We start from the raw sequence: 17,223 nt of genomic DNA on the forward strand, positions 1-17,223 counted from the left end.
ATGATGGGTATAGATAGAGTGAATGCAAGCAGGCTTTTTCCACTGAGGCAAGGGGAGAAAAAAAAAACAGAGGACATGGGTTTAGGGTGAGGGGGGAAAAGTTTAAAGGGAACATTAGGGGGGGATTCTTCACACAGAGAGTGGTGGGAGTATGGAATGAGCTGCCAGATGAGGTGGTAAATGCGGGTTCTTTTTTAACATTTAAGAATAAATTGGGCAGATACATGGATGGGAGGTGTATGGAGGGATATGGTCCGTGTGCAGGTCAGTGGGACTAGGCAGAAAATGGTTCGGCACAGCCAAGAAGGGCCAAAAGGCCTGTTTCTGTGCTGTAGTTTCTATGGTTCTATGATGTAATTAATAATGTGATGAGCATGATGTAATCGTCTTGTGGAGGTCACATGATGTAATTTTCCCACCGATGTGAGGTCACCTGATGACATGTTCTCACCAGGTATATAAAGAGAGACCTCTGGTGCGATGTAGTTAGTTTTTCCAGTTGAGTTTTAAGTTTAGTTTGTTATTTAATTCGTCAGATATTCTGTTATGCTGCATATTCGTTTAGTTTCCCTCTAAAGTGGAGTTCTATTTTCTATTGTTAGTAGTATTGGAGAGTGAAGACCTTACTAAAATACAGGAACTCACAGAGTTAAGTAAAGCTGATGTCGTTCGGCTATATTGGAGAGGATCGACATTTATTGAATCTTTGTTCAAGAAATAGTGACCTGCATCTGACATATCCTCTGCTAAAGCAGGAAGAATTGTGCAGTAACTATTCTCCAGAGGAAAAGGTCAGTTCCTTTAAACCATTTTATTTCCGTCGCCGTGAATCCTGCGGACAAGGCAGGTTCCGGCTGGGATCAGCAGTAATGTCACGTCCTCGAGGAATTCTTCACTTTCGGAAAGTCTCTCCTAACTGACTGTATAAATCTCTCGGACTTTTGAATTTACCATTCTAAGAACTGGGTTCGAATTTACCACTTTAAGAACTGTTTTCGCATTTACCCTTTTAAGAACTGTTTCAGAGTTGCCGTAGATCAGTTAACTTCCGATTAAGTTAGTCGTTTAAATACATTTCGCTACTTTTGAGCAGAGATTAATAAATGTTTGTTTGTTTTTATAAAACCTGACTCAATTCTATATTCATTGTTACCGGTCACTTGACATGGGAAAGATTATTGCATGGATAAAACAGTGGCTGATTGGCAGATGCAAAGGATAGTAATAACGGGGATGTTTTCTGGTTGGCTGCCGGTGACTAGCAATGTTCCACAGGACTTGGATGACAGAATTAATAGCTGTATTGCAAAGTTTGCCGATCATATCAAGAGAGCTGAAGGGCCAGGTAGTTTTGAGGAATCAGAGAGGCTATAGAGGACTTCGGCGTTTAGAGGAAAGGGCGTAAATGAAGCAGATGGAATACCGTGTCCCGAAGTGTATAGCCATGCACATTCGGGAAAGAAATACCGAATACACTATTTTCCAAATAGTCTAAACTTGGCGGCACTTGTGCAGGATTCCTTAAAGGATAATTTGTAGGTTGAGTCGGTGGTGAGGAAGCCACCAAGTCCTAGCCCAGATCCTGAGTCCCAGCCTAGTCCAGGGCCTGACTCCTTGTGTTGTCATGGTCTGGTCCGTGAAGTCCGCATTCCGGTTCACGGTCCGGTCCGTGGACTCAGGACTCTGGGTCTTCCAGCTGTCCCTTGTTTGGTTGAGTTAATCATGGGCACCTGATTCCCATCTTTCAGCTTGGAATATAAGTAGCCTTGGGGTTGAGTATGAGCTGCTGGTTTGTCTCGTTAGTCCCCTTTGGAGCAACCTGCTGATGGAAGGCTAGTGAAACCATCCGTGATCTCTAGGCCTGGTTGGAGGACCAACGCTTCATTTATCCTTGTTGCCACTTGTCAGAGCAGTCATCGTGGTATGGATTGGCCGTTTCTGTAGCCAGCCAAGGTTGCTGACTGCCACGAGACTCAGAGCCACCCCAGATTGAGCTCTTTTCCTGTCCTTGCCTCTGTTGAGTAAGCCAGGCCGTAATTGCCGTTACCCTGTGGTTGGTTCTGTCCCTTCCTGTACCTTGTCTCCATTGGGTAAGCAGGCGATTTGCCGTTACCCTGTGGTTGGTTCTGTCCCTTCCTGTACCTTGTCTCCATTGGGTAAGCAGGCCATTTGCCGTTACACTGCGGTTGGGTCGGCCCCTTCCTGTCCTTACGTCCGTGGGGTGAAGTTCCGTGTCCTGCCCAGGAGTTCCATGTCCTGCCCAGGAGAAGGTCCAAGAATCCAGGCCTCGAAGATCACAACCCAAGCTCCAAGAACACAAGCCTCGAAGATCCCAAGCCAAGCTCCAAGAAAACAAGCCTCGAAGACCTAAGACCCCAGCCTGCATCAAAGCTCAGGGCCCAGGACCCCAGCCTGCAGCCAAGCTCAGGGCCCAGGACCCCAGCCTGCAGCCAAGCTCAGGGCCCAGGACCCCAGCCTGCAGCCAAGCTCAGGGCCCAGGACCCCAGCCTGCAGCCAAGCTCAGGGCCCAGGACCCCAGCCTGCAGCCAAGCTCAGGGCCCAGGACCCCAGCCTGCAGCCCTCAGGGCCCAGGACCCCAGCCTGCAGCCAAGCTCAGGGCCCAGGACCCCAGCCTGCAGCCAAGCTCAGGACCCAGGGCCCCAGCCTGCAGCCAAGCTCAAGGCCCAGGACCCCAGCCTGCAGCCAAGCTCAGGGCCCAGGACCCCAACCTACAGCCAAGCTCAGGGCCCAGGACCCCAGCCTGCAGCCAAGCTCAGGGCCCAGGACCCCAGCCTGCAGCCAAGCTCAAGGTCCAGGACCCCAGCCTGCATCCAAGCTCAGGACCCAGGACGCCAGCCTGCAGCCAAGCTCAAGGCCCAGGGCCCCAGCCTGCAGCCAAGCTCAAGGCCCAGGGCCCCAGCCTGCAGCCAAGCTCAAGGCCCAGGACCCCAGCCTGCAGCCAAGCTCAAGGCCCAGGACCCCAGCCTGCAGCCAAGCTCAAGGCCCAGGACCCCAGCCTGCAGCCAAGCTCAAGGTCCAGGACCCCAGCCTGCAGCCAAGCTCAAGGCCCAGGACCCCAGCCTGTCTCCCAGCTCAGGCCTGTAGACCCCAGCCTCGTCTTGCTCTGAAGCCATGTCATGTCCTTGCCTGGTTCTGGAGTCTGAGCCCGAGGCAAGACCCAGGTTCTGGGTCTTTGTCCAATCTTGTGCTCGGAATCGAAGCCTTGTCTCCTAGTCCATGGTTTCTAGTCCTGGTCCCACTTTCTTAAACCCAAGTCTGCATTCTTGTCCCTGCTTCTTGCCTGTATCCTGTCACGTCCCTAATCTAATTGAGTCCTGTTCCTTGTACTTCAGTGTCTGTGTCTTCCATTTACGTCCGTTCCGAACGCCCCCGTTGTGACATGTCCAGTGCGCTTATTCCCGCTTCCGTTTTGCTCTTCCTGTAACGAGTAATGGAGTCAATTTTGTTAACCCTACTACAAAACGTGTTTGTGACCTGTATTTGGGTCCGCCCCGGTTCCCCCATTATGACAGAAGGCAGGCAAGTCTCCCGGACAGATAGTGTACATTCAAGGGTTTAGAAACAATTAGCTGAAGAGTTTGTGCAGACATTCGGGTCATAGAGCAGTACAGCACAGAGTAATGCCATACGGCCAGTCTAGTCTGTGCCAACCCATCAATCTGCCGAATTCCAGCAACTTCCACCGTGACCATATCCCCCATACCCCTCTCATCCATGAACCCATCCAAACTTCTCTTAAATGTTGAAATCCAACCGGCCACTTGCTCTTGCAGCCCATTCCACAATATCACCCGCTCTGAGCGAAGGAGCTCCCCCTCATTTCTTAAAGAATGAGCCATGATCTTTGAAGAATCACTAGATTTGGGAATGGTTATGGTGGACTAGAAAGTTGCAAATGCCACTCCATTCTTTAAGAGGGGAGGGAGGCATAAGAAATGAAATTACAGGACAGTTAGTCTGACCTCAGTAGTTGGGAAGATGTTGGAGTCCATTAACGATGAGGTTTCAGGGTACTTGGAGCGGATGATAAAGTACAGCCAAAGTCGGCATGGTTTTCCTCGGGAGAAATATTCCCAGATAAATCTGTTGGAATTCTGTGGTGAAATAAGAACAGCGGTGAATGTTGTTTGTTTGGATTTTCAGATGGTCTTTAACAAACAAGGTGCTGCACCTGAGGCTGATTAACAAGGCCACAGCTCATGGTATTTGGTGTTTTTGTGCCTGTTCCCGCTGGAGCTTAGAGGGGGAGTTCCCGAATACTGAAAAGCCGAGATAGGGAGGATGTGGACAGGATGTTTCCCTTAAGGCAGAGCCCAGGACCGGGGGCACACCCCCAAACTACAGGGAAATCAATTCAGAAGGGAGATGAGGAGGAAGTCTTGTGGTAATATGTTTATTCAACACGGCCGTGACTGATCTATGCTTCTGTGCCCATTCCCCTCTATCTCCACCTCAAATGTACCCAGACACCCGCCTTCACGCCCTCGGGGCAGCGAATCTTAAGAAAAACCTACACTCAACTCAGCTAGGTAGATAGATAAACACGTCACTGATCCTAAAAGAAATTACAAGGAAGATTTAGAATTCCAATAATTTCCATACATCTCAATTTAAAATGAGCAGCCCTTTTCGATTCCTGTCCGCTTCTCTCCCACTGATCAACAGAGGTATCAAATCGCCCGTCTCTTTACTTCGCTTATCTCCACCGTCTCAATCCCTGGTTTCTATCTCAGTTTAACTCCCCATCATCCTTCCATCCCATATTCCCTCCAATCTCTCTCCTCTGTCATTCCCTCCAACGCCACTCTCTGCCCCCTCACTCGCTCCCCATGTATTTCTCACCCACGTCCATTTCACTTCCCGCCATTCTCTCCGCTCACTGGTTGTTTCCGCCGTCTCTCTCCCCTCTGTTTCTCGCCTCGGACACTTCCCTCCCAACTCTCCTCAGTCTGTCCCGTTCACTCTCCCTCCACCAGTCTCCCTCTTCCTCTTGGTTCTCTCTCCCTCAGTGTCTGCTTCATCCGACTCCGAATGTCAGTGAGTTCCGATGTCCAGACAGAACACCAAGGCTGGTTGCCTTGTCGACAATTGTGTCTCTGTCACCATCGCACATTGTGACGTGGGATGGGGTGCTATCCTGGTGTGAACACTGTCCGAGATTCAGTGTCAGTCTGTCATGGTTGGGGGGCGGGGGGCAGCGGGTGATGATGGTGGTGCTTTGGAGACAGAAAGGGGAGAAGTGAGAGTGATAGAAAGTTAAGGTGAGCGGAGTAAGAGAGGGAGGTGAGGGAGACGGAATGGGTGTAAAAGTGTGAGCGGAGAGGAGGAGAGGAGGAAGGGGAGAGTAAGAGAAGATGGAGGAGAGAAACAGGATGGTGTGCTGAGGAGTGAGAGGAGGGTGAAGGGTAGGGAGGAAAGGAGTGACAGATAAAGTGAGCTCACTATGGAGAGAGGAGGTAGCGAGATGTTGAGGGAGCTGAGGACACTCAGACACAGTGTTGGGGGAGTTCCACTCCCTCTGTCCCACTCACAGTCAATCATCTAAGGATATATATCCATCAACGAAAGCAGGATCCAACACGGTGCGAGCATGTGCTATTCTGAACTGAAATGAAAGCTTAAACCAGAAATATGAAGAAACTATCACAATAAAACAGTGATTACCTCTGGGGGTAATGACGTGTCCGAAGATGCCTTTAGGAGCAAATAACGATCACCGGGCGGGGGGCGGGCGTTCAGGATTATTGGTGGAGCGGTCAGCGACCCCCCCCCTCCCAACTTGAGGCATCAGACCTGACCGACCTTTAGTAGAGCAGGCACTTCCAAAACAGGATGTGGCGCTGAGACACAGGAAGAAGCAAAGCACTGCAGGCCTTGAGCCGTCATCGGCAACCTCTCTTCAATCTCGGCCGACCTTACCAACCTCACAGAAACGAGGGTGCTCGACGGTTCCCCTTGACTCGCGGCACTAGGGGTGAAATAGGCTGGGAAACACTGCTACAGAAGGAAGAGTTAGACAATAGATGAGCATAAACGTCCGTGGATGAGATCCCCACGATGTGAGCAAACGAGAAGAGCGTCCAACGTCAGGCTGAAAGCTGGAGTCCTCTTCCCAGAAACTGAGTGGTTCCTTGTGTCAATACAGGACCGGGCAGATGACACAAAAATAACAAAACTGCACATTAAAAGTCTAACAAGTTCAAGACGAAGTGTGTTGTGCCTCTCTCACAAACGCTTATTTATGGGGTAACTCAGTCCAAGTTCAGAGAGCAGCTCATTAGCGCGGCGAAATACCCACTCACGTCAATTGTTCAACTACTTAATAAACAAAAGAACTAATCTTCTCAGAGGGGGTTGTGGTGATTTCCATCTTGACACTGCAGAACTGACACGGGAGAATATGGTAGCGGGGAGAGTAAAACTGTTTTAAAGCCCGAGAGAGGCAAAACACAGGAAAATACACATTCACACCTTCAGACCGCGACATACACCTCCAACCAATTATTGAACTCACCCTACTTTTTATGTTTATTTCCCCACCATATTCCGGCTCCTGTAACCGCCACAACCCTTTCGGTAATGATAAAGCGGGAGAGGATCCGGGGACATTCAAGTCCTAATCGGCAAAATTGCACCTGGCAGCGGACCCAGATGCAAGACACAGACACTGCAGTTCTAGGAACAGGACTAGGTTTGTCAAGAAAGCTAGGGGAGTCAGGAAGGAACGAAGCAGGACATGGACACAGACCCTGGACGAGGCAAGGACACCGCGCCTGGGCTAGGACTAAGACTAGGAAAGCGGGACCAGGACAAGGAACTTGGAACTAGGAGCCTGGGCTAGGACTCCCGAGCCAGAGACTGGACAGGGACAAGGAACCTAGGTCTTGAATCGGGCTTGGACCCCGGATCTCGGCGAGGACGAGACGTGGCTACAGGACTGGACGTGGAACTCTTGCACAGGACGAGGCACATGGACAAGACGAGAACACAAAGTCTTGACTTGGACAGGACGAGGTTCTTGGACTAGACGAGGTACTCCAGGGAAGGACGAGGATCTTGGACTAGTTTTGTCTCGGCTCTTGGACTCGGCTTAGTGAAGCTCTTGGGTACGGGGCCGGGACCCCTACTTGGAGCGCAGGACCGGGACCCTTTCTTGGACGCAGGGCCGAGATGACTGCCGAGGATTCGGATGCGAGCGATCCAGCACAGGACGAGGAATCTCCAGCACCGAGGTGGCGAAGTACTCCTGGGCTGGACGAGGCACCAGAACTGGGTGAGGACACGAAGCGCAGATATGGACAGGGCTGGAACACAGATCCTGGACTTGGTCTTGAAGCACAGGACCACAGTGCCTGAGACTTGAAACACAGAAACAGAGAACACAGAACCAGGACCCCTCCTTGGGAACAGGTCATAGGGCCGGGACTCGTCTTAGACACGGACACTAAACACGGAGGCAAGAAGAGACAGTTCCAAACTCAACCATAGATAGTTCCTTATCTTGGCGTGGCAAGGCTCTGGTCTCACTGCAGCTGTTGAACTTGACGGGCATACTGACGAGGTTGTAGGCGAAAGTTTCAGGCGGCAGGAAGAGGGAAGGGAACAGTCCAGCAAACAATCCCTGGTTCGCAGAGCTACTTGCGTGCCAGACCGAAATGAGAATCAGGTGCCTCAATTAAGGCACCAACCGAACAAGGGGGAAAACAGGAAACCTGGAACATGGATCGATGGACCGGATCGTGAACCGGAATGCAGACTTCATGGACCGGACCATGACAGAAATGAAAAAGAAAGTCAACAGTCTGCACGAACTTACAGTACTTGTCCTTCATATTAGATAAACCTGTCAAGGAGAAATGATTAACACTACTGAACTCCTGGATTTGGTTTATAATTGGACAAATCTCCATGGAGCAACTAAATGCTTACTCTGCTTCAAGGAAAAATGTCACATCGCTTCCTGATTTTTTCATAAATTTCCACCCGTGCAAACTGCACGTTGAAGCTGCCCTGTATTCACCACAGTACAATCGCATGTTTAACGTTGTTTTTATTTTTTCTCAGTTAAAACTGGTAAAACATGAAGTATGGACATAGACAAGGAACTCATTTCTCAGTTGCGATGAATGTTCAGCCTTTTCTAGCAGTGTTTATTATTGTCCGGCAGGTCCAATTGTTTAACGTTATTGTGTAGTGATTTTGGGATGACACCAGTCGTATAGAAACATAGAAACATAGAAAACCTACAGCACAATACAGGCCCTTCGGCCCACAAAGTTATGCCGAACATGTCCCTACCTTAGAAATTACTCGGCTTACCCATAGCCCTCTATTTTTCTGAGCTCCATGTACCTATCCAAAAGTCTCTTAAAAGACCCTATCTTATCCGCCTCCACCACCGTTGCTGGCAGCCCATTCCACCCACTCACTGCTCTGCATAAAAAAACCTACCCCTGACATCTCCTCTGTACCTTCTCCCCAGCACCTTAAACCTGTGTCCTCTTGTGGCAACCATTTCAGCCCCGGGAAAAAGCCTCTGAATATCCACACGATCAATGCATACACTACAATTGGGACAATGTTTACCCTGCTCATGAATCGCAGACTTTCATTTTCCACTATCAATTCAGCATATTCCTGGTGATTTTCTCATACTGATTTCTGTGTGTTGTGTGTAGGAGTTGCTGTACCTATCAAGTAAATTGTCTTTGCATGTTTACCCTGTGATATCCGGACAGGGATCATGTATCGCCCTATCTGGACAACAAATCTTTCAAAAGTGTTGCTTCCTCAGATTTTTTTTTTTATTTATGATAGACTGCTTGAAGATTAACATAAATATAAATTCAGACTACTTGTATCACGTAGGAATTTGGAGAAATAACAAATTAACTTTTATCGACTATAATATGTTTAATTGCTTAATGGTGCTGATGCTTTGCAAAAGTTCAACTAAGTTAAACATATTTTGTTTATGATTTTCATTTGTACTCAGTGTCTGAGGCTTCTCGCTTAAGTATCCAACAATAATTCGCCAGCATTGATGGATTCCAGTTGCCCTGGCAACTTTTCTCCATGACCGCGATGTCCTGGTGAAACCTTTCACCATGTTCGTCACGAACAGCACCGAGATTTGCAGGGAAGAAGTCTAAATGGGAGTGCAGAAAATGAACCTTTAGTGACATGTTGCATTTCATGGTTTCATATGCTTGAAGCATGCTTTCAACCAGCTGCATGTAGCATGGTGCTCTGTAGATGCCGAGAAAAAAAAGATCAACAACTTCCTTGAATGCCTTCCATATGATTTTCTCCGGTCCCAGTAGAAATTCTTCAAATTGCCTGTCATTGATGTACAAGATAATAAGAGGAATAGATAAAGTGGATAGCCAGCGCCTCTTCCCCAGGGCACCACTGCTCAATACAAGAGGACATGGCTTTAAGGTAAGGGGTGGGAATTTCAAGGGGGATATTAGAGAAAGGTTTTTTACTCAGAGAGTGGTTGGTGCGTGGAATGCACTGTCTGAGTCAGTGGTGGAGGCAGATACACTAGTGAAGTTTAAGAGACTACTAGACAGGTATATGGAGGAATCTAAGGTGGGGGCTTATATGGGAGGCAGGGTTTGAAGGTCGGCACAACATTGTGGGCTGAAGGGCCTGTACTGTGCTGTACTATTCTATGTTCTATGTTCTATTGATGACCTGTTTGATTGTGGACCAACAAAAAGGCTTTCCTTAATCTTTGCATCAGTTATTCTGGGAAACATCTGTCTCAAATTTCAAAATCCTTCAGAGTAATTTTTGTGCCTGGAGATAGCAAATTCCATCCTTACAGTCCTGAACCCAATAATTATTACTAAAACCTGTCCTGCCATGCAGCTGCCACGCTGCCTAAGCATGCCCAAGCATGCCTGGACAAGATAAGAAACTTTCCAGCTTACATTGTAGGCAACATTTTAATTGACTTGAATTATGAATTGAAATCATAAACATAAGTTTATTAAAAATGGTGTGTGATAGGGAAATTTCATCATGATTTTCATGATCAGTAGCCCAGAATTCAAAAGATACACCTAGAGGTATTCAGGAAGCAAAATCTTTGTTGTCCAGTGTAATGGGTTGGTCGTAATATAATTGTCAGACTCCAACTCCAAAACGGGATCAGGCGAGAGTTTATAGTAAACTATAGGGTCTTTCATGACTTTGATTCCTAAAGCAAGATTCTGGTGAATGATGCTTGCCACTTGATGGTGCCTGTGTAAGTAACCAGATTGAAATTAATTGTTGTTGGATACTCCAATGTTTCTCGTTTCAATTGACAGATTCTGCTTTGGAGCCCGAGAGAGGCACAGCACACTTCGTCTTGAACTTGTTAGTCTTTTAATGTGCATTTTTGTTATTTTTGTGTCAACTGCCTGGTCCTGTATTGACACAAGGAACCACTCAGTTTCTGGGAAGAGGTCTTCAGTTTGAGCCTGACGTTGGACGCTTTCCTCGTTTGCTCACATTGTGGGAATCTCATCCATGGACAATTACACTCATCTATTGGCTAACTCTTTTTCAATAGCAGTGTTTCCCAACCTATTTCACCCCTAGTGCCGCAAGTCAAGGCGAACTGTCGAGCACCCTCGTTGCTAACTTAAGCATCCCCAACAACGTCCGTGACGTTTGTATGGTCGGACGAGATTGCCGAGTGTCAGATGCGTTGTGATGACGAATGCCCAAGGCCTGCAGTGCTATGCTTCTTCCTGTATCCCAGCGCCACATCTTTTTTTGGAAGTGCCTGTTCTACTAACGGTCGCTCAGGTCTGGTGCTTCAAGTTCGAGACAGATTACCGCCCCATCAGGAATCTTGAACGCCTGGCGAGTGTTATTTGTTCCTAAAGCCATCTTAGGACACGTAACCGCCCCCAGAGGGAATCACTGTTCTACTGTGATGATCTCTTCATCTCTCTGGGTTGGCCTTTCATTTCAGTTCAGAATAGCACATGATCGCAGCGTGCTGAATCCTGTTACATTGATGAAAATACATCTTTAGAAGAGTTACTGTGAGTGGGACAGAGGGAGTGGAACTCCCTCAAAACTGAGTGTGCACAGGTTCCTCAACATCTTGCTCCCTCCTCTCTCCATAGTGCGCTCACTTTATCTGTCACTCCTTTCCTCCCTACCATTCACCATCCTCTCACTCCTCAGCACACCATCCTCTCTGTTTCTCTCCTCCATCTTCTCTTACTCTCCCTTTCCTCCTCTCCGCTCACACTTTTACACCCATTCCGTCTCCCTCACCTCCCTCTCTTACTCCGCTCACCTGAACTTTCTGTCACTCTCACTTCTCTTCTCCCCTTTCTGTCTCCAAACCACCACCATCCTCATCCGCTCCCCCCCCACCACCCCCCGCCACAACCATGACACCGACACTGAATCTCGGCCCGTGTTCACACCAGGATAGCACCCCGTCCCACGTCACAATGTGCGATGGTGACAGAGACACAATTGTCGACAAGGCAACCAGCCTTGGTGTTCTGTCTGGACATCGGAACTCACTGACATTTGGAGTCGGATGAAGGAGACACGGAGGGAGAGAGAACCAAGGGGAAGAGGGAGACTGGTTGAGGGAGAGTGAGCGGGACAGACTGAGGAGAGTTGGGAGTGAAGTGTCCGAGGCGAGAAACAGAGGGGAGAGAGACGGCGGCGACAACCAGTGAGGGGAGAGAATGGCGGGAAGTGAGATGGACGTGGGTGAGAAATAAATGGGGAGCAAGTGAGGGGGCAGAGAGTGGCGTTGGAGGGATTGACACAGGAGAGAAGTTGGAGGGAATATGGGAGGGAAGAGAGATGGGCAGTGGGAGTTAAACGGGGATGGAAACTAGAGATTGAGATGGTGGGAGATAAACGAGGGTAAGAGACGGACTATTAGATATCTCTGTCGATCAGTGGGAGAGAAGCGGACAGGAATCGAAAAGGGCCGCTCATTTTAAATTGAGACATATGGAAATTATTGGAATTCTAAATCTTCCTTGTAATTTATTTTAGGATCAGTGAAGTGTCTATCTATCTATCTAGCTGAGTTGAATGTACGTTTTTCTTAAGATTCGCTGCCCCGAGGGCGTGAAGGTGGGTGTCTGGGTACATTTGAGGTGGAGATGGAGGGGAATGGGCACAGAAGCATAGATCAGTCACGGCCGTGTTGAATAAACATATTACCACAAGACTTCCTCCTCATCTCCCTTCTGAATTGATTTCCCTGTAGTTTGGGGGTGTGCCCCCGGTCCTGGGCTCTGCCTTAAGGGAAACATCCTGTCCACATCCTCCCTATCTGGGCTTTTCAGTATTCGGGAACTCCCCCTCTAAGCTCCAGCGGGAACAGGCACAAAAACACCAAATACCATGAGCTGTGGCCTTGTTAATCAGCCTCAGGTGCAGCACCTTGTTTGTTAAAGACCATCTGAAAATCCAAACAAACAACATTCACCGCTGTTCTTATTTCACCACAGAATTCCAACAGATTTATCTGGGAATATTTCTCCCGAGGAAAACCATGCCGACTTTGGCTGTACTTTATCATCCGCTCCAAGTACCCTGAAACCTCATCGTTAATGGACTCCAACATCTTCCCAACTACTGAGGTCAGACTAACTGTCCTGTAATTTCATTTCTTATGCCTCCCTCCTCTCTTAAAGAATGGAGTGGCATTTGCAACTTTCTAGTCCGCCATAACCATTCCCAAGTCTAGTGATTCTTCAAAGACCATGGCTCATTCTTTAAGAGGAAAATGAGGGGGAGCTTCTTCGCTCAGAGGTGGTGATATTGTGGAATGGGCTGCCAGAGCAAGTGGCCGGTTGGATTTCAACATTTAAGAGAAGTTTGGATGGGTTCATGGATGAGAGGGGTATGGGGGATATGGTCACGGTGGAAGTTGCTGGAATTTGGCAGATTGATGGGATGGCACAGACTAGACTGGCCGTATGGCATTACTCTGTGCTGTACTGCTCTATGACCCGAATGTCTGCACAAACTCTTCAGCTAATTGTTTCTAAACCCTTGAATGTACACCATCTGTCCGGGAGACTTGCCTGCCTTCTGTCATAATGGGGGAACCGGGGCGGACCCAAATACAGGTCACAAACACGTTTTATAGTAGGGTTAACAAAATTGACTTCATTACTCGTTACAGGAAGAGCAAAACGGAAGCGGGAATAAGCGTACTGGACATGTCACAACGGGGGCGTTCGGAACGGACGTAAATGGAAGACACAGACACTGAAGTACAAGGAACAGGACTCAATTAGATTAGGGACGTGACAGGATACAGGCAAGAAGCAGGGACAAGAATGCAGACTTGGGTTTAAGAAAGTGGGACCAGGACTAGAAACCATGGACTAGGAGACAAGGCTTCGATTCCGAGCCCAAGACTGGACAAAGACCCAGAACCTGGGTCTTGCCTCGGGCTCGGACTCCAGAACCAGGCAAGGACATGACATGGCTTCAGAGCAAGACGAGGCTGGGGTCTACAGGCCTGAGCCGGGAGACAGGCTGGGGTCCTGGGCCTTGAGCTTGGCTGCAGGCTGGGGTCCTGGACCTTGAGCTTGGCTGCAGGCTGGTGTCCTGGGCCCTGAGCTTGGCTGCAGGCTGGGGCCCTGGGCCCTGAGCTTGGCTGCAGGCTGGGGCCCTGGGCCCTGAGCTTGGCTGCAGGCTGGGGCCCTGGGCCCTGAGCTTGGCTGCAGGCTGGGGCCCTGGGCCCTGAGCTTGGCTGCAGGCTGGGGCCCTGGGCCCTGAGCTTGGCTGCAGGCTGGGGCCCTGGGCCCTGAGCTTGGCTGCAGGCTGGGGTCCTGGGCCCTGAGCTTGGCTGCAGGCTGGGGTCCTGGGCCTTGAGCTTGGTTGCAGGCTGGGGTCCTGGGTCTTGAGCTTGGCTGCAGGCTGGGGTCCTGGGTCCTGAGCTTTGATGCAGGCTGGGGTCCTGGGTCTTGAGCATGGCTGCAGGTTGGGGTCTTGAGCTTGGCTGCAGGCTGGGGTCTTAGATCTTCGAGGCTTGTGTTCTTGGAGCTTGGGTTGTGATCTTCAAGGCCTGGATTCTTGGACCTTCTCCTGGGCAGGACATGGAACTCCTGGGCAGGACAGGGAACTTCACCCCACGGAGGTAAGGACAGGAAGGGGCCGACCCAACCGCAGGGTAACGGCAAATGGCCTGCTTACCCAATGGAGACAAGGTACAGGAAGGGACAGAACCAACCACAGGGTTACGGCAATTACGGCCTGGCTTACCCAACAGAGGCAAAGACAGGAAAAGAGCTCAATCTGGGGTGGCTCTGAGTCTTGTGGCAGTCAGCAACCTTGGCTGGCTACAGAAACAGCCAATCCATATCACGATGACTGCTCTGACGAGTGGCAACAAGGCTCAATGAAGCGTTGGTCCTCCAACCAGGCCTAGAGATCACGGATGGTTTCACTAGCCTTCCATCAGCAGGTTGCTCCAAAGGGGACTAACGAGACAAACCAGCAGCTCATACTCAACCACAAGACTACTTATATTCCAAGCTGAAAGATGGGAATCAGGTGCCCATGATTAACTCAACCAAACAAGGGACAGCTGGAAGACCCAGAGTCCTGAGTCCACGGACCGGACCATGACAACACAAGGACTCAGGCCCTGGACTAGGCTGGGACTCAGGGTCTGGGCTAGGACTCGGTGTCTTCCTCACCGCCGACTCAACCTACAAATTATCCTTTAAGGAATCCTGCACAAGTGCCGCCAAGTTTAGACTATTTGGAAAATAGTGTATTCGGTATTTCTTTCCCCAATGTGCATGGCTATACACTTCGGGACACGGTATTCCATCTGCTTCATTTACGCCCTTTCCTCTAAACGCCAAAGTCCTTTTATAGCCTCTCTGATTCCTCAAAACTACCTGGCCCTTCAGCTCTCTTGATATGATCGGCAAACTTTGCAATACAGCTATTAATTCTGTCATCCAAGTCCTGTGGAACATTGCTAGTCACCGGCAGCCAACCAGAAAACATCCCCGTTATTACTATCCTTTGCATCTGCCAATCAGCCACTGTTTTATCCATGCAATAATCTTTCCCATGTCAAGTGACCGGTAACAATGAATATAGAATTGAGTCAGGTTTTATAAAAACAAACAAACATTTATTAATCTCTGCTCAAAAGTAGCAAAATGTATTTAAACGACTAACTTAATCAGAAGTTAACTGATCTACGGCAACTCTGAAACAGTTCTTAAAAGAGTAAATGCGAAAACAGTTCTTAAAGTGGTAAATTCGAACCCAGTTCTTAGAATGGTAAATTCGAAAGTCCGAGAGATTTATACAGTCAGTTAGGAGAGACTTTCCTAAAGTAAAGAATTCCTCGAGGACGTGACATTACTGCTGACCCCAGCCGGAACCTGCCTTGTCCGCAGGATTCACGGCGACGGAAATAAAATGGTTTAAAGGAACTGACCTTTTCCTCTGGAGAATAGTTACTGCACAATTCTTCCTGCTTTAGCAGATGATATGTCAGATGCAGGTCACTATTTCTTGAACAAAGATTCAATAAAGGTCGATCCTCTCCAAGAGAGCCGAACGACATCAGCTTTACTTGACTCTGTGAGTTCCTGTACTTTAGTAAGGTCTTCACTCTCCAATACTACACACAATAGAAAATAGACCTCCACTTTAGAGGGAAACTAAACGAATATGCAGCATAACAGAGTATCTGACGAATTAAATAACAAACTAAACTTAAAACTCAACTGGAAAAACTAACTACATCGCACCAGAGGTCTCTCTTTATATACCTGGTGAGTACATGTCATCACGTGACCTCACATCGGCGGGAAAATTACATCATGTGACCTCCACAAGACGATTACATCATGCTCATCACGTACTTAATTACATCATAGAAACCATAGAAACTACAGCACAGAAACAGGCCTTTTGGCCCTTCTTGGCTGTGCCGAACCATTTTCTGCCTAGTCCCACTGACCTGCACACGGACCATATCCCTCCATACACCTCCCATCCATGTATCTGTCCAATTTATTCTTAAATGTTAAAAAAGAACCCGCATTTACCAGCTCGTCTGGCAGCTCATTCCATACTCCCACCACTCTCTGTGTGAAGAATCCCCTCCTAATGTTCCCTTTAATCTTTCCCCCCCTCACCCTTAACCCATGTCCTCTGTTTTTTTTCTCCCCTTGCCTCAGTGGAAAAAGCCTGCTTGCATTCACTCTATCTATACCCATCATAATTTTATATACCTTTATCAAATCTCCCCTCCTTCTTCTACGCTCCAGGGAATAAAGTCCAAACCTATTCAACCTTTCTCTGTAACTGAGTTTCTCAAGTCCTGACAACATGCTTGTAGACCTTCTCTGCACTCTTTCAACCTTATTTATATCCTTCCTGTAATTTGGTGACCAAAACGGAACACAATACTTCAGATTCGGCCTAACCAATGCCTTATACAACCTCATCATAACATTCCAGCTCTTATACACAATACTTTGATTAATAAAGGTCAATGTACCAAAAGCTCTCTTTACAACCCTATCTACTTGTGACACCACTTTTAGGGAATTTTGTATCTGTATTCCCAGATCCCTCTGTTCTACTGCACTCCTCAGTGCCTTACCATTAACCCTGTATGTTCTACCTTGGCTTGTCCTTCCAAAGTGCAATACCTCACACTTGTCTGTATTAAACTCCATCTGCCATTTTTCAGCCCATTTTTCCATCTGGTCCAAGTCCCTCTGCAGGCTCTGAAAACCTTCCTCACTGTCTACTACACCTCCAATCTTTGTATCATTGTATCATCATGGTCATAAGACAGTCACAAGATACCCATGAAGTTTGGAACACCTGTAATATCATGGGCTCATAACTTGTTAACCAGCCTCATGTGTAGCACCTTGTCAAACACCCTCTGAAAGTGCAGGTTCACATCATCAACCGATTCTCCTTTGTCTATCTTGCTATTACCACTTCAATAAATTCAAAGAATTTCAACACACTGTTCAGGCAAGATTTTCCCTTGAGGCAAACATGCTGAAGGCCGATTTTATTATGTGCCTCAAAGTGCCCTGAGAACACATCCCGAACAACTGACACTAATATCTACCCAACCAATGAGGTCAGACTAACTGTCCTGAAACTTCTGTTCTTCTACCTCTCTCCCTTCTTGAATAGCAGAGTGACATTTCC

The 17,223-nt window shown here is 48.3% G+C and overlaps 1 protein-coding gene across 5 annotated transcripts in view; it reads right to left on the reverse strand.

The window, feature by feature from the left end:
• LOC140206865 (uncharacterized) overlaps positions 1–17,223 on the reverse strand; it is a 46,420-nt gene that overhangs the window by 3,505 nt on the left and 25,692 nt on the right. For 3 of the 5 annotated variants that reach the window (XM_072275122.1, XM_072275119.1, XM_072275118.1), the window contains 2 exons: positions 15,479–15,664; positions 3,984–4,115 (listed from right to left, as the gene is read on the reverse strand). In XM_072275122.1, coding sequence (XP_072131223.1) covers positions 3,984–4,115; positions 15,479–15,664 — 318 coding nt within the window. Of the gene's footprint in view, positions 1–3,140; positions 3,440–3,983; positions 4,116–15,180; positions 15,665–17,223 lie in introns of those variants that run through there. The other 2 variants (XM_072275120.1, XM_072275121.1) reach the window with 2 other exon arrangements.

Source organism: Mobula birostris, chromosome 13, assembly GCF_030028105.1.
Source record: "Mobula birostris isolate sMobBir1 chromosome 13, sMobBir1.hap1, whole genome shotgun sequence".
Taxonomy (NCBI): Eukaryota; Metazoa; Chordata; class Chondrichthyes; order Myliobatiformes; family Myliobatidae; genus Mobula; species Mobula birostris.